Source organism: Notamacropus eugenii, chromosome 2 (assembly GCF_028372415.1).
Source record: "Notamacropus eugenii isolate mMacEug1 chromosome 2, mMacEug1.pri_v2, whole genome shotgun sequence".
NCBI lineage: Eukaryota > Metazoa > Chordata > Mammalia > Diprotodontia > Macropodidae > Notamacropus > Notamacropus eugenii.
Window position 1 is genome coordinate 189,049,299 of NC_092873.1, and position 24,620 is coordinate 189,073,918.

The 24,620-nt window shown below is 39.1% G+C and overlaps 1 protein-coding gene across 5 annotated transcripts in view; it reads left to right on the top strand.

The window, feature by feature from the left end:
- The window catches only part of LOC140526627 (uncharacterized), a 213,057-nt gene that overhangs the window by 55,981 nt on the left and 132,456 nt on the right, over positions 1–24,620 (top strand). For all 5 annotated transcript variants that reach the window (XM_072642999.1, XM_072643000.1, XM_072643001.1 and 2 more), the window contains 3 exons: positions 6,594–6,786; positions 12,211–12,338; positions 22,835–23,035. In XM_072642999.1, coding sequence (XP_072499100.1) covers positions 6,594–6,786; positions 12,211–12,338; positions 22,835–23,035 — 522 coding nt within the window. The remainder of the gene's footprint in view (positions 1–6,593; positions 6,787–12,210; positions 12,339–22,834; positions 23,036–24,620) is intronic.

Below are 24,620 nucleotides of genomic sequence, written 5' to 3' on the forward strand. Positions count from 1 at the left end.
TGCAAATATTGTTTATTTGATCCTCATAATAGCCCTGGTCGGTAGGAGCTATCAGTATTCTCATTTACAGATGAGGAAACTGGGGCAAACAGAGGGTAAGCCCAGGTCACACAGCTAGTGATAATAATAACAGCTAATATTTATATAACTTTTACTATACACCAGATACTGTGCTAAGGACTTTACAATTATTATCTCATATGGTCCTCACAACAACCCTGAGAGGTGGTGGGTGCTCTCATTATCCCTGTTTTATAGATAATGAAACTGAGGCAGAGGTTAAATGATTTGCCCAGGATCATAGAACTAGACTAGAAAGTGTCTGAGGCTAGATTTGAACTAAGGTCTTTCTGACTTCAGACCCAAGGCTCTACTCACCACATCACTTACCAATCTTTAGAGGAGAGGAATGAAGACATGGTTGGCCTGGACATTTTTCCTTAAAATGAAGATTCTAGGAAGAATCAGCCAGTCTGAGGAAGGAGCTCTAGGGGCAGAGAACACTTTTAGTGTGAGAAATCCAACCCTGGGAAATACCCCCAGGGTGAGGGGACTTCCCTGACATGGTAGGGAACGTCTGGAGAGTCAAGAGTAGTGCCTGGAGAGAAATGAAGATGTTGCTACCTATGGTGTTTCCCTTAGAATGGAGTTCCTGAGGGGAACCAGTCAATCAGAACCCCAGGGGTTGAGAGATGAGGAAACTGAGGCCTGGAGAAATTAATATGAACCGTCTGAGGTTACATAGCTAGTAACTGGCTGAGCTGGGATTTGAACTTGGATCCACCTCTCTTTTCATTGTACCCAATTCCTTTGCTTCTCCAGCTTCAGAATCGTAGGATCAGAACTTGGAGACGAAGAGGAGGGGAAGGAGGAAGAAGGAAAAGAGAAGAGCAGAATGATGGATAGTTCCATAGCATTTTAAGATTTGCAAAGTGGTTTACAGTACGCTCTCATTTGAGCCTCCCAAGCAGTCGTTTAGGGCAGATACTGTAGGTGTTGCTGTCCCCCTTTTACACAGGCCAGATATTCTGACTCCAGGGTCCTTTTCCCTTCATCATGACCCCATTCATGTGAAATTATGCTTGGCAAAATACAGCCTACCTTAAGAACACTTTGAAAGATTTGTTGAATGAATGAATAAATAGAACGAATGAATCATTCAGTCCTTTGGATAAAACCAGGCGCATTTTAGTTTTTCAGAAGAAAAGTGCCATGGAAATCAAAGGTGCCTTTCACCCTGATTCTCCCTCTCCAGCACTGCCAAGCACAACACTATTACTACTATTTTTGAAGTGGCCAAGCATTCATAAGTCTTTCAAAGTTATATATGTGGCTCTGTAAGACCTTGGCATACCTTTTTTTCAGTATTGTTCCAGAGCAAATTTTGGTAAAAACAACTCCTAAAACTCCTGGCATGGTTTCAATTAAATAGAGGAAAACAAAAGCTAATTCAAAGAGTCTCTTGAATTAAGAGCTCTCACTCAAAGGCTCCACTAAGATATGTTTGCTGAGCAAGGGGAGTCCAGTGACACCTGCCTTTGATTGAGAACAGTGGGCATGGTTTGGAAATGGATTGCCATAAAAACTTGCTTAAACTTAAGAAGCACAAGATTTGACAATGACTAGAATCGAGAGCAGGAATTCTACAAATTTGGAAGGGAAAAATTTTATATTTTTATTTTCATAGACCTTTAACTGAAATTTAGCATTTTCTTTCATTAAGAATTAAAAAACAAAACAGCATAAGTGGTCCATAGGCTTCATCAAATTTCCAAAGGTTCTATGACACAAAAAAAGTGAAGGAAATTTCTAGAGGAATTGTGGTATAGAGTCAGGAAGACCTAGATTCAAGCCCCATTTCTGACCCATACTAGTTGTGTGATGCTGGGCAGATCACTAAACCTCTCTATGCCTCAATTTTCTCATCTGTAAAATGAGAGGGCTGAACTCAATAGCCTCCATAGTTCTTTCCATTTCTAAATCTATGACCCTGTGATCATTTATAGTTAGTTTTATGTATTAGTTTTCAATTTTAGTTTTTTATTTTTATTAGTTTTAAATTTTGATTGATTCCTCTTGTTTTAAATCATTTATTATTATTAGAGACAAGAAAAAGAAAATAGGATTTAGTCTCAGAGAGGCCTGGGTTTGAATCCCAATTCTGTCATTTACAACCTGTGTAATCTTGTCACTTAACTTTACTGGTCCTCAGTTTCCTTATTTGTTTTTAAAAAGGAGGTGGTCTCTACATCTACATGCTATTTCCCCTGACTAGAGTATAAGCTCCTTGAGGGTTCAGGGCCATTTCATGTTGGTCTTTGTATCATCAGCACCTAGCACAATCCCTGGCATGAAATAATAACACCAATAATAAAAGCATATATGTAACACTTTAAGGCTGGCAAAGCACTTTACACACATAACAACTCTATGAGAATAGGTATTATTATTTCCACTTTACAAATGAGGAAACTGAGGCTAAGAAACCTTAAGGGACTTTCCCGGTATCAGATAGCTAATCTGATAACAGCTAAAGTCCTCTTGACTCCAAGTCCCATATTCTATATGTTGTGCCACCAACTCACATTATAGGCATTTAGTAAATGCTTGTTAATTGATCAATTGGTTAATTCCAGATCTAAATTCTACCACTGGGGAACTATTTCTTCTTAAAGTAGCCAGCCTTGTCAGAACACAGAAATTTGTGTACAGTCATATAGGTTAATGATTGCTTTGAAAAAGATATTGGGAGGCCCCAGCGATAAAACAGAAGAAAATTATGCTGTAGTCCTTGCCAAGTTCAGTCATTGCTTTTTTATTGCTATGCATACATAGCACAGTAGCACAACTTTGACATATCATAGGATCATAGATTCAGAATTAGAAAGGATATTTTGTTGTTCAGTTGTTTTGGTCATGTCCAATGCTTTGTGACATCATTTGGGTTTTTCTTAGCAAAGATACTGGCATGGTTGGCCATTTCCTTCTCCAACTCATTTTATAAATGAGGAAATTAAAGCAAACAGGGTGAAGTGACTTGCCCAGGGTCACACAACTAGTAAGTTTCTGAGGCCAGATATGAACTCAGAAAAGATGGGGCTTCCTGACTCTAGGCCTGGCACTCTATCCAGTGTGCCACCCGGCTGTCCCAGAAAGTATTTTAGAGCTCATCTTTTCTTACCCCCTTATTTTTCAGAGGAGGAACTGAGGCCTAGAGAGGTTAAGAGATCTGTCCCCTAATGTTTGTCCCTTTCCTCTGAGATCATCTCCAATTTATTCATGGTTGTTTGCCTATTGTATCCCCACATTAAATGATGAGCTCCTTGAGGGCAGGGACCGCTTTTGCTTTCTTTTGTATACTCAAGGCTTAGCACAGAGCCTGACACATAGTAGGCACACTTGTCCATGATCATGTAGAGATAATAGATTTAGATATGGATCCATATCCTGTGATTTCAAATCTTAAATTCTTTCCACTGTACCAAGATAGCTTTGTCTGCTGGCTAAAACAATTTTATGAACAACTTTTAAAATGAAGCAGGAAATATTGGGATATGTTGAGGAAAGACAGTGACTGTGTACGCAGGATCCCAGCCAGGCTTCTGCCTTTCTGACCCCATCTTACTCTAATCAAGGGCTTTAGAAAGGCTATATTTGACCGCATGACTAGTACTGTGTGCAGAATCCTGCCTCTCTGTCCTCTGGGACAGAGGTTGGTCATTGCAGTTAAACTGAACTTGGCTGACTTTGTGTTGTTTTCATTTGTGTTTATTTATTTTTCATTGGAATAAAAACATGAACAACAACAATAATAGCTATTGTTTATATTTATAGCACTAGGGTTGCTAAGCACTTTACAAGTGTTTTCTCACTTGATCCTCACAACAACCCTGAGAGAGAAGTGCTATTATTACCCCTATTTTACAGATAAAGAAACTAAGGCAAGCAGAGATTAAATGGCTAGGGTCAGACAACTAATAAGTGTCAGAGGCAGGATTTGAACTCAGGCCTTCCTGAATCCAGAACCAGCAATCTATCCACCGTGCTGTCTGGTTGTGTCTCCATGTATTTACATGTACGTTACATTTACAGATGAAATAATGTATGTGAAGATCTTTGCAAACCTTAATGGGCTATAATTACGTGTTGTTATAACATGTCATAACAACAGTAATGATGATAATAATAATATTTCCCTCTCAGGGTTGTTGTGAGGATAAAATGGGATTATATTTGTAAAGTGCTGTAGAAAATGCTAGTTATTATCATCATTATTGTCGTCATTGTGTGTATCATACCTCTAAGCATGCAGGGACTGACTTGCTACATGGAAGTTCCACTTGTAAAGTTTATAGAAGAAAGGTTTATAAATAGGAGAAAGAAACAGAAAATTTTGACTGAACGACTTTTCTAATTTTCTATGTAAATGTATAGAATCACTTACAGTCCCAACCATGAGAATTCCTGTGTTGATTTTGGTCACTGTGGGTATTTCTACAGGGTATACTGGTAAATGTCATTTGCTGATTCCTAATGTGTAAAATGCTCAAGTTGAAAAAAAGATTTTTTTTTAAATAATCTGCTCTCTTACTGCTTCCAGTATACCACTTGAATGTTTTAAGTAACTTAAGCTTTCAGGGACTTTGCTAATCTGTAAAATAAGTGGGTTGAAGTAGATAATTTCTAAAGTTCCCCCCAGTTCTACATCCTGTGATGAAACCTGAATAGATGAATGAGTTCATCTTCATCTCCTTGGCAAGGCCACATGACTATACCAGACAGAAAAGAATCCATCTTGGTGTTTTTGGGTTTTTTTTAAGACTTCTAGACAAGTTTCCACAGCCCCATGCCATGTAATTCTCCTTACATAAATCAAGCAGCAAGCCCATTCACATCCAAAAAAATAATGATTGCTTAAAATTTCAGATGTAATGGAATTCCATCCAAACAATATACTTGTTTTACTTAGCTGAGCTTTCCATGTAGTAAGAATTATTGCATGAGAAACTAAATTACAAGTCATTGTTCAAAAATAATGTTTGTGTTTTTCTTTAAATCATGGCACTAAACTAATAAAAATGAGACCCGATGCCTATGGAAAGCAAAGTAAATTTGTGTAGTACATAATGCTATATGTTATATGATGTCATATATTGTGTAAAGACAGACTTCATAAGATCCTAGGATTTAGAGCTGTAAGGCACCTTAGAGATCTGTTAAATTTGGTCCAGATGATCACTAAAGTCTCTTCCAGCTTTAAATCATGTTCTGATTGCTTCATGAAACAGATAAAGAAGTGGAAACTCAAAGAGTTTTTTATCAGTTTGTACCAGTCATGCAGGTATAGCAGCTACCTTGAATCCAAGCCCTCTGACTCTAAATTTAGTGTTCCTTCTAGTACACTAAAAAATGCAAGAACCTAAAATGCAGGTAAAAAAGTATGTGATTACAACCAAACTAGCTAAAACTGAACTAGCCAAAACCTTTAAACCATTACAGATAAAGCCTCTGGTCAGTATGGGCAGCTAGTTGGTGCAGTGGAGAGTGCTGGGTCATAGAGTCAGAAAGACTCATCTTCCTGAGTTCAATTCTGGCCTCAGACATTTACTAACTGTGTGACCCTGGACAAGTCAGTTAACCCTTTTCGCCTCAGTTTCCTCATCTACAAAATGAGCTGGCAAAGGAAATGGCAAACCACTCCAGTATCTTTGACAACAAAACCCCAAATGGTATCACAGAGAGTCAGATGATACTGAAATGACTGAACAAAAACAACATTCATACTTATGTTCTGTACCACTCCAGAACTACAGTACTGTACAGGGAGATCTGGAATTTAAGTCAACCAGCATTTGTGCAAAGAAGGGCAAAAGCAAAAAACTGGACCCTTCTCTCAAGGAGCTCACAGTCTAATGGGAGAGACAACAGGCAAATAATTATGAATGAGATGTAGAGATAACTGATGAAGTCACTTGCATTATAGTCAAGAATCAAAAGAAACTGACAAAAAAGAGAAATGATAATACTTTCAAAATAATGACCTTCATTTGAAATGTTCCTCAGTGCTCAAACAAAAACACAAATATGCTTAGGATATTATATTTCCTGAAGCAGAAAAGTGTTCTAGGGCATGTTAGGATAATGTTTTAATAAAAGTTGAAAATAAAATAATTTTCTTGATTAACTAGAATATTAAGTTCTGCACCCCAACTCCTAAGCATTCATAAGATCTTAGATTCTGAGCTATAAGTCATCTATTCCTACTTTCTCACTTTCCAGATTAGGAAATTAGACCCAGAGAGGTAAAGTGATTTGTACAATGCCACACAGCTAGAAAGTGACACAACTGAGATTAAAACCCAAGTCCTCTGATTCCAAATCCAGCACTCTTTCCACTATACCAAACTTCCTCCCTCATTCATATAAAATCTTCCCACTTTCTGCACATGATACTTTTTGAGGCTGACAATACATTCTGACATGTCAGCTGAAGGCAAGGTCCTGCCATTAGGTCCACTGCGGGACACCCTGTCTTAGCTTGAAATATATGGCTACCCTTTTCCTGATGACTTCAGGGGTTGGTTGTCCCTCAGGTCCAGAGCACCCAATTCATGGAATTCTCAGAAGTGGAGAATCAGGATGACTTCTACACTATGGAAGATGGATACATCCATGTACAGGACCAGCAGGGAGCTTATGTGATGTACGACTGTGCCTTACAGGATCTGGAGGAACTGGAGAACCAGCTACTGCTCCTAGTGAGCCATTACATTGAGAGAGAGAAAAGTAAGATGTCTACTCAAAACCAACACCCACCATTTTCCCTAAAGAGAAAGATGTTGCATCTCCCCTCTGGTGCAGTCTCTACAAAGGTCAAATAATAGGGCTCTCATCTGAGAGAGAGAGACAATTAAAGTAGATGCAGTGATTTCTAGCATTTTATTAAGTTCCATTCTCCTAATAATGAGAGAATGGATAGAGGGCTGGCTCAGTTCCAACCCAATCCAGTCCAACTCAGCAAATACTTACTAAGTATCTACTATGTACCCCAAGCAATGCTTTTAGAATATAAATTGTAGAAAAGATGCTAATTTATATAGGTAAAGGGGCTTTCTACACTGGGAGTTATTATACCAGCAAAATCACAGTTCCAACCCAAAATGCATGTGTAAGGCAGTATACTAGGTGTTGGTACACAAAAACAAAATGAAAGATGGTCTCTTTACATTCTATTAGGTGCAATACAACATGTCAACAGATTAGGACCTATATAAACTCTAGATGTCCTTACAGGGCTCCCAATGGCCCGTCCTCCTGTTATACATATATTTTTTTTAAAGTTGTAAGAGCATAAAAGCCACACTAAGACTTTTGGGATGGCTTTTATATACACAATAATTTGGAGATATTCAAGAGAACACCAACAACTGGAGTGATCAGAAAAAGATCCCCTCTAGAAGGTAGCACATGAAGCTAGGGATGCTTAGAAGCAGAGGTGAAGAGAGAGTGCATTCTAGACATGGAGATAGTTAATACAAAGGCAAAGAGGTGAGGGAGGAGGGGAAGGGAAGGGAAGAAGCATTTATTAAGCACCTAATTGTGCCAGGCACTGTATACTAAGTGCTTTATGGAAATACTGTCTCATTTGATAGTGAGGGGGGTAGAATGTTGAGTTTGCAGAACAACTGGTAGGCCATTGTGGATAGGATATAGAATGCATTTGGAGATATAATATGCAATGAGTCTAGAAAGGTAGATGAAGGATACCTTGCAAAGGGATAAATTTGAGGCTGGAGAGTTTGCATTTTAGCTGGGGCAATAAGGAGCCACTGAAGACTTTTGAGTACTGACACAGATCTGTCTGTTTTGTCAGCTTTGGGAGTTTGAGTTGGAGAGAGGGACCACTGGAAGCAAGGAGACCATAGCAATACTTCTGATGAGGGCTTCAGCTAGGGCAATGGCTATGTGAGTGATAGGAAAAGATAAATATGAGCCGTGTTATGAATGTAGAATTAAAAATACTTAGCAACTGATTAGACGTGAGAGAGGGAGATCTAAGACTGTCTCCACTATTATGAAGCTGAGTGACTGGAAGGATGCTGGTACCCCCAATAGAGGGGATTTGGTGAGGACTGGAAGTGGGAGAAAGATAGTGATTATCTTCTTAAGCATGTTATGTTTGAGATGAGTACTGGAATACAGATGGTGATGTCCAACATTCAGTTGATAACAAAGGATTAGAGTCTAGAAGAGAGATAGACTGGATATAGAAATGTAGGAGTCATCTGCATAGAGGTGATAATTGATCCTATAGGAATTAATAGCATCACTAGGAGAAAGAGTACAAAAGAGAAGAGTAGAGGCTATGAGGGTTCACAACTAGAGTGGGTCTATCAATTAATCAAAAAATATTTTTGGATCAAACTCTGAATGCAGAAGTTGCTATGGTAGATAATGGGGAAGAATGGGTGGGAAATGAGGAGGAAGAAAGGGGAAGCAGGTGAAGGGAGAGAACTAATCTCTATCCAAATTGGGCCAAGAACATGGGGTGAAAGGGGAAGTGGGCTCAGAAATGCCACAAAGGTAAAAATATTGGGAGGAGAAATTTTTTTTAATGTTTAGAAGGGGAAATGACCTCTCACACAACCTGATTCTAGTTGGAAAGAACTTTATGTTTCCAGACTTAATGCCATGTATTATAATGGCTAAAGAACAAGTAGGTACCAGTTAAGTAAGCAGGTGCTGAAGTCTGATAAGTGTTGACTTTTAGTGAAAGTTTACTTAGAGAATTTTAAACCTAGAAAGGAGCTTAAAAATCATCTAGCCTAGTCCTCATATTTTAGGAGTGAGGAAACTGATGCCAAATGGGATTCTTCTTGGTATAAAATGTTGCCCAAAGAATGTTTCCTGGGCAGTCGTCATCCTTCTTGACATCCTTGCAGCATGTGACACTTGCTCACCTCTGACTGCTTACTCTCTCCTCTCTGGGTTTTTTTTAACGACCCTGCTCTCTCCCTAACTACTCTTCCTTGTCTCCTCGGCTGGTAGTTAATCCATGCCATGCCCCCCACTTGTGACTGTCCCCTCAGGCTCTGTACAGGACCCCCTTTTCTTCACTCTCTGCATTCTCATAAACTCTCTTAGGTTCGATGACCGTCTCTATTGAGATGATTATCACATATATATGCAGCTCCCCCTCTGGATTCACTCTCCCAGCATCCACTCATACTTTATTTGCACAGACAGGTAGGGTCACCAGAGGGCAATGACTACTTCTCTTGTGGTTCTAGGGGTAATCCAAAAGATTTGTGATTAAGAGCATAGCTCATGAGCTCCAATCTGGTAAATTATCCCAGTATCATTTAACTAATTGATCCTTCTCCAATATTAATGAAGCAGTTAATATCAATTAACTTTTACAAAAGCATATTTACTGAAATTAGGGACAATTAGAATTTAGAATTTAATAGAAATTCATGGTGCAGTAGATAGAAAATAGGTCCTGGAGTCAGGAAAACTCATTTTCCTGAGTTCAAATCTGGCCTTACATACTTACTAGCTATATGACTCTGAGCAAGTCACTTAATCTTGTTTTCCTCAGTTTCCTCATCTGTAAAATGAACTGGAGAAGGAAATGACCAATTAGTATTAGTACCCTAATGGGGTCACAAAGGGTCAGTCATGACTGAAGAAACAACTGAATAACAACAAATTTAATGAAAAGGCATAACAAGTACAGAAGTTACTAAAACATCCTCTCAAAATGGGGGTCCACTCTGCACTCTGCACACACTCGGTCCATAGTGGGGAATGGCTTAAACATGAAGTGATGAAATTTGGACACATAATATGAAATTCTTTTATGAAGCTCAAAAAGTGATTTCATTGGTGTAAGGAATTCCCAGTGAGAAAACTCCTAATACTTAAACAGATCAGTATTTTGTTTTCATCTCCTAACCTTAGAGAGCTGCTTGGGGTGCTAAGAGGCTAAATGACTTGTTGAAGGTTACACAACCATTATGTGTCACAGATGGAACTTGAACCACTGTTGTCTGTTTGTTTGTTTATAACACTACTCCACACCAACTCTCATGTTAAATGTTAATATAACATTTTAATGATGACAAGAATTCATTATGAGAGTAGCCATGTAACCTTGGGCAAGTTGTACAACTTTTGGGGGCTGTATTTTCTTCATCTGTAAAACGAGGGGATTAAACTAGTTGACCTGTGAGCTAACTTTCAGCTATAATATTCTGTTATTTTTAGCAGGTTTCAAGAGGTAACCTAGCATAGTGGATAAAGAGTGACCCTTGGAGTAAGTAAGAATTGAGTTCAAGTATTACCTCAGATGTGTCTTGGCTATGAGAGTCTGGGCAATTTTCTTAAACTTTTGATGCCTTAGTCATCTTTTAAAGAGTACAAATTGCAGAACAGGTGCTGATCTCCACTGGTACTCCTACACCAATCAAATCACAGACCTCAGACAACCATTCTGCAAATTATAATCTGAGAGAGTTACATGAGCAGTTAAAATGACTTGTCCAGGATCACACAGCTAGTGTGTCAGAGGCAGAAAAGTTACTAATTAAGGATTTTCTCGCACTCAGATGTAGCTAGTGTTCACTGGTTCACACATCTTCCCTGATTTACTTTGGGTCTCTCTCTACTGATCTTGCTTGTATAGAGGTCCTTCCTCCAACAACAAGTTCCCTTTTGCCAGGACTAGGAATGATGTCAGCTGAGGAAGACACATGTTGCTTTCATTTCTGACCAGATTGGTTAATGTCATTTTTCCCAATTAAGTAATATCTTATAAATTCCTCTGAGTAATACTGACCAGGCCAGCTGAAAGAACTGTTTAAATTGGATGTCTTGAAACCACATGTGTGGCCTGTTTTTGATCAAGAAATGCCTGCTTACCCTTTTAGCTCTTCTTTTGGCCCCAGACTACTCAAAAGCTATCCAGGATGACTAGGCAACAGGTGTCCTCCCCCTTGCCTTTCCCCTTTGCTTGGGTTATGATCTGGGTTGGTATGGGTTATCCAGAACCCATCCTAACTGCTTGACTGCTCACATGTTTGGGTGAGATGTAAGTTAAAATTTCTGTTCCTCCTGAGATGAAAAATTCCCAGGCCTTAACATCTGCTCTGCCATTGCTTCATGAGATCCTCTAGGTCTTGGTATCTGTCCTGCCTCTATAAACACCCAGAAGACTCTGGGTACTATCATTTGACCTACTGATATAATCTAGGGATCCTTGGGCCTTGCCATCTGCCCTGATGCTGAGTGCTTAGAACTTCTGGGCTTTCACAACTGCTCCTACTACTAAATTTTTCTTTCTTTGTTTCCTTCTTTCTTTCTCTCTCTCTCTCTTTCTCCCTCTTCCTCTCTCTCTTTCTCTCTCTTCCTCTCTTTCTCTCTCCCTCTTTCTCTCTCCCTATTTCTTTCTCTCCCTCTTTCTCCCTCTTTCTTTCTCCTTTTTCTCTCTCTGACTTTCTCTCTCACTCATTAATATGAGAATGTAAGATCTTTGAGGGCAGGGACTATATATCTTTTTGTATATGTCTTTACTATGCTTAGCTCAGTTTCTGGCACATAGTAAGTGCTTAACAAATACTTTTTAATTCCCTTATATGTTTTTAATTTAAACCTTGGATTTAGGGAAATTTGAATAAAGGGATATCAGTTTTTCAAGAACTTGATTTCAATAAACTTACAACAAATACTTAACAAGGGCCTCCGAGATAGATCATTTTGTTGAAAGTAAATTTAAAATTAAAACAAAAAACCAACAATCATCATTTCTGAACAGTAACTCCACTCAACAATAATTTGTCTGTTGCTTTTTTCTTCTATAAATGGTCATCACTGTGTTTATGGAATCCCTGTTACCTGGTGCATCATTTTAACTACAAAGACCTGGGTTCAAATCCTGTCTTACTACTTATAATATGACCATAAGAAAGTAATTTATTTCTTTGGCCCTCAGTTTTCTCATTTATAAAATGAGAGAGTTGAACAAAATGATCTTTAAGCTCCCTTTGTTCTAAATCTATCATCCTATGATCTTAAGTTTTCTTATCTCTTGATACAATAGAAACCCTTTGTCACTGAGACAGAACTGAGAAGCAGATGGGTGTTCATCTATAATGATCGCCACCCTGGTACTTTTCTACTCCTTCTCACCTCTCTTCTTTTGTCTAATAGGCCACAAAAGAGGCAGTGACTCCAGGGGCAGCAGCCTCCCGGCATGGGCCCATGCAAGCGTGGATCGTTTTGCAATACTGTTTGACATCTGGACTTGGGAAGCTACTCTTCTAAAAAACAAATGCCAGGTATTTCCCCTTTTCTCTAAAGACAAGGAAATTGCCAAATCTACTGTTATACCTAGGATGTTTTCCTCAAAAAAAATCTAATGAGTCTCTGGGAGCTCTTCTTTATAAGATAAAGTATAAAATTATTCATTTTTGAAATATATGTATGTATGTATATATACATATATGTATGTATGTATTTGCAAAATGAACAGCATGGCTTGTATTCTTAAGGCTTCATTTGTCATAGACAATAAAACTTCAAGAATAGGTTGTAAGGCTGTTTCTCTTTGAGATTTTGGCAAGTTTATATGTGGTAAGAAGAATAGGTAGAGACCATGTAAGGCTTTAAGTAGCCTATGAAAAATGGCAAGAAAAAATGGCCCAGCAGAGACAGTAGATTTGTCCCTAAAGACCTAGACTATCTCATTACCTTGTTTTCCAGCTATGTGTTTATAAGAAGAAACTTAGAGCTTAAAAAACTGACGAACCCTGAACCTCAGAGTTATTTTATATCATTGGACAAATTAGTAAATGCTTTTTAAGAATAGCATGCAGATATGAAGTTTTGGGGGAAAGTGCTGGATGGTCACCATAAATTAGAGAAACATCTCAGTCTATTATTGAACATTTACTAAGTTCCTACTATGTGTCAGGTTCTTTGCTACAAATAAAGGCAAAAGACAGTCCCTGCCCTCAATGAGTTCACAATCTAATGGGGAAGATAACAAGCAAATAAATATATACAAAGGAGATGTGTACTGGATAAATAGGAAATAATTAAGGAAGAATCTTCATGTAGAAAGTGGGAGGCAAAGATGAGGAAGGAGAACCTTTCAGGCATAGGGGACATTGACCAAAGTCTGCCCCCAACTGAGGAGGTCAAAGAAAAACAAAGGAGAGGCTTTGCCTCTCTTCACTGCCACTCTTCCCTGAAAGGTAAAAAAGAATATAGAGTCTAACTCAGGGGTGTGGAACCTGCTGCCTCAAGGCCACATGTGGCCTTGAATCCAAACTTCCCAGAACAAATCCCCTTAATAAAAGGATTTGTTCTGCAAAACTTGGACTCAGTCAAAGGGCCACACCTGATGATCCAGAAGGCCACATATGGCCTCGAGGCCATAGGTTTCCTAGCCCTGTTCTAATTCAAGGAAACAAAATGAGATGTGCTTTTTCAGAAAGGGCAGGGAATAGCTAAGAAAAAAACCTTAACACCATCCCAGCTAAGTGTGTTAGCCAAATCTGAAAGGGGAAGTGGTAGAGACCACAGAAGCCATTGAGAAACAAGCCCAGCTGATGTTCAGTCATTGAAACACGGAGTGAGTGAATAATCACATCCTTGTTGAAAAGAACAAGCAGACAGAGATGGAGACAGAGAGACAAAGAAAATCTATGTCCTATGGAGGACCGAGCTCCTTTCTAGGTATGGTCAGTTTGGGTCCATGAAGCCACTAGGCCATGATTTAATTTAATGAAGACAGTTTACTAAATCATCATTGTGAAGTATTATTGATCCCTTAATGGACTCAAAACACTCTAGTAAATGAAATACTCTAAAAGCGCTAGCTCCCTTAAAATCTATTGATGGCCTGAAGGTTCTGTTTGAACTAAACGATCCACTTCCTTCTTCCCGTGGTGACCCAGCTTCCTTGCTTTGAAGACAGGTGGTTGAAAAGAATCTTTGACTTTAGAAAGGTACATACTTTCTTATCTGCATATTTATGATGATAGTCTGTGCATAGGAGACAGTATGAAGTAGAAAAAGCTCTGCCCTTGAAATAGGGGACCTGGGTTCCAGTCATGGTTTTGCATCTCTCTGTGACTTTGGGGCAAGTCACTTTAGCTCTCCAGATTTCAGTTTTCGTGCCTGTAAAGTGAAGGGGTTGGATCTCTTAAGTTTCTTTCCATGAAACCATCTCTAAAACTAGGAATATTTGGAAATGAAAATACAAAAGGGTGTGAAAAATAAACTATGTATTTCCAATTTATAGCTCCAATTTGAAAAGACAACTTGAAGTTTAGGACATGGAAAATCTTCCTAATAATTAAAGCAATATAAGATGTGGGTTAGGCTTCTTCAGGAGTCAGTGGTCTTCCTGCCACTGGATATCTTTAAACAAAACCTGGATGACCAATTGTCTAGCATGTGATAGAAGGGGTTCTTATTCAGGCATAGGTTGGACTGGATGGCCTCTAAAGTCCCATTCAGGTTTGAAACTGGGGGATTCTGTGTTTTTCTAGAACTGGTTTATCCAAGGATTTAACCTATAACCTTGGTCTTCCTAGACCCTGGCTACACCAGCAGAGCTAAATGCCAGACTAGGCAAGGATTAGATACAAAGGGGTTATTAAAATGCAAATGGAACCTGATCCAAGTTCAGAAAACTTGAGAGCCAATTAATGCCAGTTAAAGAACAGAGTTAGGACTGGCCTTAGGCAAAAATGCCAATCAGTTGGTTTGTCCTTGGTGTCCTCCTACCTCCCTTCTTAGTGCCTTTCTGTCTGCTTCTAAAGCCCTGGATTCAGAGCCTATCATCAGAAATATGTGGGTACTAAAAATAAACTACTGACTTCAGCTTTGCCTTGGATTAACAATGGTCCCCAAGGAACCACAACCGCCTAACATCCACTTCTGTCCTAATTGGCCCTACAGTGATTTGAAAAACTAATGGAAAGGGTCTAACCACCCTCCCAACCTATGGAATAATTTGCCTACAGAATCTGGGCCAAAATATGCCAAAGTGTAAAATCTAGCTTTCTCGAATAGTTGTGGTTATGTCACTTGTCTATAATTATATAGCTAATAAGTGTGAGAGCTTCATTTACTAATACACAAATACATTTATTAATCTATAAACTTCTAGGTGCTGCCATGGATGGAGCACTGGGCCTGGAATCAGGAAGACTTATCTTTAAGAGTTCAATTCTAGCCTCAGACACTTACTAACTGTGTGGCCCTTGGAAGTCATTTAATCCTATTTGCCTCAGTTTCCTTATCTGTAAAATGAGCTGGAGAAGGAAATGATAAACCACTCCTGTATCTTTGCCAAGGAAATCCAAAAGGGGTCACAGAGAATAGTAGACAATGGAAAAAATGGCTGAACAACAAAAGATTACTGTCATAGACCTTCAAGGAGGTCATCGAAACAAATAAATCACAGTCCCTGACCTTAAGAAGTGCACAACCTTATAAGAGAGCAATAACTTTGTTAAAGGAGCCTTTTAACTAGCCAAAACCAGAGTTATATCAAAGAAAGCCTATTATAATGACCAGAGAGCAGAAAAACCAGAATTCAGGTCCTACCTATGACCTTTAACTGGCCACAATGCGTTAGGCAAATCATTTAAACTTTCAGTGGCCTGGGAAATTTTTTAAGATGTAAAATTGCAAAGAATATGGAAATCTGTACTGACAGAGGAATTTCCTCACACATGAAGTCCAGTCCAGAAAAATTCTATAGGACCAAAAGTACATCTGAACCCATCTAGGGCACACTTTCATCCATCACCTGCACGATGGGACTAGATGATCTCCAAGGTTCCTTGTAGCTCTAATTTGAACTTTCTGTTGTTGTTCAGTCATTTGGGTCATGTCTGACTCTTGATGACCTCATTTGGGGTTTTCTTGGTTAAGATACTGGAGTGGTTTGCCCTTTCCTTCTCGTTTTACAGATGAGGAAACTGAGGCAAACAGGGTCAAATGACTTCCCCAGGGTCGCACAGCTAGTAAATGTCTGGAGTCGGATTTGAACTCAGGTCTTTCTGACTCCAGCACTGGCACTTCATCCACTTTATCACCTAGCTGTCCCATGAACCCTTTCATGTCAATTGAGGTAAAGGACTGCTCCTACCTACCTTCCCTATTTGTATTTGTTAAAGATATTTGTCCAAGAAGCATGGTGTCATAGTGGTACTTCTTTGGAAAGAATGCTGGATCTGGAATCCAGAAAACCTGAATTGGAATCCTGCTCTCATACTTATTAGTTATACAATTATAGATAAGTGACATAACCACAAGCCTCAGTTGCCTCACCTGTAAAGTGGGGATTATTATACTGGCACTACTTACCTCAAAAGGTTATTGTGAGTAAAGCACAGGAGCAAACTTTAAAGTGTTTTATTAATGTAAATTATAATTATAAACAAGATTTAAATTCTCTGAGCCTGCTGAATTTTCTCTTAAAACAATCTGACCATGTGTAACTGCTAATGAGGTAAGAGACAATGTGGTTTGAAACTGAAGAAATCCAGCTTGTAGAAACAGAGAACTTACTTATTCAGAGTAGTCTGGTGCTTCTGAGAAGTCCCTAGACTCTCCCTGACTGCATCATTGTATTTAAGCAAACACAAATGAGTATGTATAGGGACCCTCACTTTGGGGAAAATTACAAGCACCAATGTAGGAAGGTAATATTGGGGAGATTTTTCACCATTTGGAAAGCTGAATATTGATCAGGGATTGGGCATTGCCTAGAAGTTTATTATTTCTGGTTTTTGTTTTTTCTTCACTTAGATCTGGGTTATTATTTTATGATGCTTTTAAAACAATAAATTAAGAAACTTACTGTAAAAGAAATATGAATGGCTTTGAAAATGTCCAGTTTAATTTACATGAACTGATGCAAACTGAGGCAAACCAAGCCAAGAAAATAAGATACATAGTGACTATAACAATGCAAATAAATGAAAAGAGCTCAGCACTACAAAACAGTTGAAGATTTCTGTTGCAAAATTATTATGACCAAGAGTGACCCCAAACAAAAGATAAGAGAAAATGCCTCCTTCATTCCTTTGCAGAGGTGGGTGTTCATGAATGTGTAGTATCAGATTGCATATATCAGATTTATTTTTCATTTAATGTGTTGAGCATTTTATTGAGTGCTGAGTGATTCAGCATTGCTGAATTTTTTTCCTTTCTCTTTTTCTTTTTGGAAAAAAAAATTGTTTTTATAAGGCATATCTCTCACAGAAGAGAAGGTAGGGATATAGGGAAAAACTAGGTGAAGTAAAAACAAAAAGATATAAATAAAATATATTTTTAAAAAGGAACTATTCACTTTAACAAACTCTCCCCTGGGCATGTACTGTACTAGATAATTTTGCCTGAGTGCTGGCCCTTGACCAGGCAGCCTGCACATACAGGTGACATTTGACATGTGAAGCCTCCTTAGACAAATACCAGACCACAGGGAAAAACAAACTTTCCAGTTTGCAAATATGTAATAGAGGCCCTGGAATAGAAGTACCCTGTGGCTTTTATAAAACCTCAAGCCTGTCAGGACAGAATCCACAAATAGATTGTGCAAGGGCCCATCTCAGACTTTCTTTAAATTGAGATTAAAGTATTGAGAAAGCCCAAGTCATTTTAAAACAGAGAGCTGTATCTCACTTCTCAGAAAGAGTGGGTGAAGTAGCCTCGTCCAGAGACCACTCACACCAAGGACAGAACACCATTTCCCCTCTCTGAGTAATAGAACAATGGGGCCTTTTGTACAAAAGGAGGTCAAGGAAGTTGAGCAGCCGAGAAGACCAGCTCCTGGGGCTGTACTTCGTTAGTATTTTGGCTTTAGCAAAAAAGTTCAGGTTGGAGCATCCTGAATTCAAGGAGGAAGCGCTTCTTTCCATCTCATCCCAGGGATATTGAGTGACACCCTTTCTTTCCCAATCCCACCCTTCTCTCCCTCTGTTCCTGTTTTGTGCTCTCACATTTAGAAATTAGCTGATTATTAAAGAATTGAGTAGTTGTAACAAGTTAGTTAACATAGCTCGCTGATTCCATGGTCCAGGCACTGAATTGGATGCCTGGGTGGCTTCCATCACACTTACGTTGTGAATGGGATGATAGGATAATTATCAAAGTAGTATTAGCCAATGCTTATATGGTGCCTTTAGATCCAGTGACCATGGTCTCCTGGATGTCCCATGAACAATATACTCTATTTCTCGGTTTTAGGCATTTTCTCTGGCTGTCCCCCATGTTTAGGACATTCTTCCTCCTCCACTCCAACTACTGATCTCCCTGGCTTCTTTTAAATCCCAAGTAAAATCCCAACTTCTACAGGAAACTTTTCTCAACCCCTCTTAATTCCAGTGCCTTCCTTCCCCTCTGTTAATTATTTCCTAATTAGCTTGTCTCCTTCTTCTCTCCAAAGAAAGGTAAAATTTGATGGCCAGAAGCTGCCCAGTTAATTTGGGGTTTACTGGTTAGATTTCTTTTTTCTCTTCCTTCCTTCCTTCCTTCCTTCCTTCCTTCCTTCCTTCCTTCCTTCCTTCCTTCCTTCCTTCCTCACAAAGCTGTTAAGTAAGTACCTGAGGCAGAATTTGAACTCTGACCTGTGTTCTAAATCAAAGGTGTCAAATTCTCAGCCATGCAACTGCAAAACTCCAGAATACACCTGGTCACACAGGGTTGAGTATGTGGCAGAGATGGAATTCAGACACAGATCCTTTGACTCTAAAGGCAGTGCTCCTTCTAACATTTCAAACAACTTGACATGACCTGGTGTACAGCAACATGTATAGCTTGAACTTTTGACTTTATTGTGCCCAGGATGTGTTATCTGACAGAGTTTTTGTTGTTCAGTCATTTTTCAGAGATGTTCAACTCTTCATGATCTAATTTGGGATTTCCTTAGCAAAGATACTGGAGTGGTTTGCATTTCCGTCTCCAGCTACTTTTATAGATGAGGAAACTAAGGCAAGGTTAAGACTTGCCCAGGGTCACACAGCTAGTAAATATCTGAGGCCAGATTTGAACTCAGGTCCTTCTAGTTCCAGGACAGACTTCTGGAGAGAAAGAAAAAAACCTATTGATGGGTAGATGGGAAAGGGGAGGGAAATATCAGTGCACCATAATGGTTAAGGGTGCTAAAAATACCTTCATTCTACATTCAACAAGCACACATTAAGCACTTACTGTATTATCTCACTTTATTTGGTGTTACAAAGGACATAGAAGAACTAGCACCAGTCTTTGCTTTGAAAGAGCTTATCATCTAGCTATTGTGACAATGGTTGGTTGTTTAGTTGTTATCCTTCATTCTCTATGAGGACCAAAATGACATCACAACATTGGAGTCAAGGTACAGTGTGTCCAACTGTGGCTGATCAGACCAACATGAGCTCAAAAGGCTCTACCAGAGGTCAGGCAGAAACAGTCCGTATTGTGACAATATAGACATGTTAGACTATAAGGACTATAAGGGCCTTGAAGGCCATGATATCTTTTCCCTACCTCTCCTGCCCCAGCCCCTACCTCAAACAGTACTCTATAGGTAGTAATAACATTAACTCATATTGATATAGCACTATAAGGTTCACAACTCCTTTCTTCAAAGCGACCCTGTAAGAGAGGTAAATGCAAGGTATAGTAGTCACCATTTTAAATATAAGGAAACTGATATCCAGACAGGATTACCTTCCCATAGCCCATAGGTGTCAGAGCCATGATTCAAGGACAGGTCTGATTAGCCAGAGAACATCTAAATTTAACATAATATTGTTCATGATGTACCCATCAGTAAAGTCCTTCTATACATCCCTCAATACTTATTTATAAATTATATGTATATAGACATATGCATACAATTTATATATGGATTACATATATATAACTGTACTAGTAATTATGTAGCATTATAAATCTATACAAAAATAAATATTTATAAGGAATAAAGTAAAGCTAAAATAATATTTGATCCTAGAATTTATTGAGCAGGGGAGTCACATGGTCAGACTTGAACTTTAGGAGAAGTCACTTTGGAAGCTGTGTGGATAATGGATTGGAGTGGGGGGAGACTGAAGGTAGAGAGAGACCAGTTAGGAGGTAATTTCAATACTCCAGGTGAGGGGACCAAAGTCAAGTGGGTGACTTTAGAGAGAAGGGGGTCAAATGGGAGAAATGGTATGGTAGAAATGATAAGATGTGGCAACACATTGGATATACAGAGTGAAAGAACTGAATATGACACAGGTGTTGTGAAACTAAATGATTTGGAAGGATAGCCATGGTGCCCAAAATAACGGATATTCAGAAGAAAGTTGGATTTGGCATGAAAGATAATTTAATGAAATCTGTGATCTGTCACAACCTATCTATCTATGGCCTGCTCATTCTGTGGGATTTACTCTGTCTCACTCAAAATGAAACTCATCAATCACTGCCACCAACTCCATGAACTCAGCTCTGCTGTAGCCAGAAGGTGATCTGGGGACAGGGACTAAGCATGCTGCTGGGAGAGGTCTGAATATTCTTCATGGTACCTGCACAGTTGCTGCTGTGGCTGACAAGATAATAGTTAAGTGATTGCTGTTCTGAGGGAATGATGCTCAGCTCAGAATGGGGTGGTTGATTATATAACATAAGAAGTTCATCTGAAATAGTGCTAGAGTTTAATGGTGAGTGGGTGTGTTGAAGACAAGTCTCCCCCATGGAGAGAATGGGACTCAATCTGTCCTCCCCCACCTCCGCTGGTTGATCAGGTATCCCTTGTGTTAGACCAAAGTTCACACCATAGAAACCAGGGCACCCAGCCTCCACCTTGGAGACCAGTAGTCTAAGAGGCCCACCAAGATGGTAGAGGAGCTGCCTATTATAGGACGGGCATTATGCTAGGCACTAAAAGGCAGATAGGTAGTATAGTGGAATCTAGCCTCAGACACTGGGGTACATCACTTAACTTCCATTAGCCTCAGTTTTTCATCCAGGATTGATGGAGGATCAAATGAGATCATAATTATAAAGCACTTAGCACAGTGCCTGGCACATAGTAAGTGCTATATAAATGTTAGCTATCATTATTATTATTTTTAGTTATTGTTAAATTGATGTCTGCCTCAGTCTCTTCATATGTAAAATGGGGATAGCTCCTCCTTCCCAGTGTTGTGAGAATAAAATGAGATATTTGCCATATTAGACAACATTGATAATATTATAGGTAATATTTGCAAACTTGAAACGCACTATCTAAATGCTAGCTATTATTAAGGATACAAAGACAAGAATGAAGCAGTCCCTGCCTTCAGGAAGCCTCCAGAATGGAGGAATTTATTTTCTCTCCACTCTGCTGTAGGAGGATCATTTGAAGGAACTGAGGAGATTTGGGATGGAGATGAGAACTATCCTTGAGTATCTGAAGGACTGTAGCAGATGAAAGTTCCATAGATGTCAATTTTTATTCTGTAAAGTTAAACCTTCCTAACACCTCTCTTAAATTGGAGTGGGCCCCAACAGAAAGACAGTAGATGTCTTTTTATCAGAGATCTTCTAGTAGAAATCAGCTGCATATTTATTGGGCATCTTGTAGAAAGGATTCCTAGTCAGGTATAGGTTGGACTAGATGACCTATCAGATCTGTTCTGATTCTGAGATTCTGTGATTCTGATTGAGATCGATTATTCTTTCCAATAAATGTTTATTGACCAAATGAACAGATGATAGATGGATACAATGAGAAACTAAAGATCATTTCCAAGACTATATACCACATATATGAAAATCATAGTAACACATTATAGTTCATATATATGTATATGTGTGTGTATACACATACACATATGTATGAAAATAAGTGGAAGATCACTATGATTAATCAAAACAAAAGCTTTGTTGAGGAGGTAAAGACCAAGTTAGGATTTAAAGGATAAATAAGATTTGGATTGGCATAAAAGCGAGGGCACAAGAGATTCCAGAAAATATAATTTTTTTCTGCACTTCTAGAATCTTGTTCTAGAATTTCTGTGTGTGACTATAACCTTGGACTCTTCTTTAATTAGCACCAAAACCAATCAATTAACATGAAAGTAAAGTTTCTTTTAATGCTAGAGCGCATTAAAAAAGGATAGGGAATCCTCAAGTTAATGGACAAATACCTCATGTGACAAATTAAAGAAGGAAACCTTTTCTGGCTTCCATCAAACTCCCCAAATGTTTTCTTCTATTACTGATGTCTGGTTGTTCTTCTTGGCTTTTAGGAGCCTGGGTGAACTTGACTAAACCAGAATTTGTATCAGTGTCCTACTCAGGACGTTTCCACCTTTTCACTCTCTCTGAGAGGGTCCCACAACTTATACACAGTGAAATAGGTGGGGTTATGGACCTGGAAAAAGATAATCTCATGTGCATGAGTGTATGGGGGTATGGGATATGCTCCATTCCTTTCATCCCTAGAACACTTACTATAAGTGAAATCTAGCTCATATCAAAAGCAGTTGTTACCTTCTTTGCCCAGGTGATGGTAGAAGTGTAGGGGGGGGAAGGGTGGGAAATTCCTTTCTCAGTATAAATATAACCTGTGGCATTGGAATTACATTTCTGTAGACTGTAAGCTCCTTGAGCTTACAGGGACTGATTTTTTCTTTTTTGCCTTGCTTTGCACAGAGTAGGTGCTTAATAAATCTCTGTTGTATTGAATTAAATTGAGTCCTGTTCTTCCTTTGCTTTTCTGTCCTGAAATGCCCATCTCTATTCTAGTCCTGCTGCATGGGGCAACTGCACAATAAAGACTTTCTCTTTCCAGCTTCTTGACAGTTACTTTGAAGCTTATCAACATGTCTTTGACCAGGAAGAGAGAACTGCCCTGGCACAAGTGATGACGGACATCATGCACCGCCGCCCCCGATTCGATTTTAGCCACCCTTATTTCTGTAAGACGTACAGGGATGAGTGCATCAGCCTGAGGCTTCATCTGCAGCTGGTGAGGGACATATTCAACAGACATGTGAGTAGAGTTTAATAAACATTACACAGAGGAAGAGGGAAAGTCGGCTTTGGAAATGGAATTTTCTGCTCATTGATGACTCTAGATCTATTTCTCAGAAGGAGAGAGAATCCCCTATCCTTATTCTTCGTGGTTATTTGTAAAGCTTAAAAGCATCATGGCTTAGTGGATAGAAAGCTGACCTTGGAGTCAGGAAGACCTGGGTTCAAGTAGCCCCTCAGACACCTACTCTGGCAAGTTACTTAACCTCTTAGTGCCCAGGCAATTTTCCCCTAACTATAGATGGTTTTCAAGGCTCTCTCCTAGGCCTTCTCCTCTTCTCTGTTTATATTCTTTCTCTTTGTGACTTGATCAGCTTTTATGGGTTTGATTATCACCTCTGTCCTGACAATTTCTAGATCTGTGTATCTACCCTAGGATCTCTCTGAGGCTTCAATCCCCTATCACCAATTGTGTAGTGGAGATTTCAAATTGAATATCTGGAGGCCTCTCAAATTCAACAAGTCCAAAACAGAACTCATCATCTTTTGCTTAAAATTCGTCATTCTTCTCAAGCTTTCCTGTGTCTATTGAAGATACCACCACTCTTCCAAATCTCCCCGGTTTGTAACCTTGGTGTTATCCTCAACTCCTCACTTTCTTCCTACATATTCAATCAGTTGCCAAATCTTGATATTTCTGTTTCCACAGCATCTCTCTTGAATCCAAACCTTTCTCTACTCACACATCTACCAAGTGCTCTTCTCCCTCTCTCCTAGATTATTACAAGTTTCTAATTGATTTTCCTGACTCATTTCCTGCCCTTCCCCCACCTACTCACTTTAGTACACACTGCTACCAAAGTGATATTCATTAAGAGCTGGTCTGATCATATCAGTCCCTTACTTAATAAACTCCAGAGGCTTCATATTGGCCCTAGAATCAAACATAGACTCTTCTGTTTAGCTTTGAAAGACCTTCACAACTCTGCCCCAGCCTACTCTTCCAGCGTCATTGAACATTATTTTCTTCTTCCTCTTTGATCTAGCCAAACTGTCCCAATTCCTCACATTTAACACTCCTCTCATCTTAGTGCCTTTGCACCTTGCAGTCCTCCATGCCTGGAATGCTCTGCTTCTTCACCTCAGCCTCACAAAATTCCTCCCTTCCCTCAAGATACAGCTTAATCACCACCTTCTTTGTGAAGCCATTCCTGATGTCCTCCCCTGCTAGTACCCTCCCTCTCAAGCTACTTTCTGTATTACTACTTTGTATATATTCTCTTTCTGTTTGTTCTGCACATATGTATGTATGTCTTCATTTCCAGCACTAGAATGTAGGCTCCTCACAAGTAGGGATTGTGTCATTTATTATGTTTATATTCCATGTACCTAGCATGGTATCCGGCAAGCAGTATTAGTCATTGCCTGTTGACTGATTCTCTGAGAATCAGAGCAAGTCCTGATATGCACTGGTAGCAGTGATGAAATCCTAAGTGTGCCAATTAACAACAATAATAATAAAAATTCAAGCAGCACTGTGGATTTAAAACCAAATGTTCCATATATGTCATCCTTTCCCATTAGAATGTCAGCAGGTGCTGTCT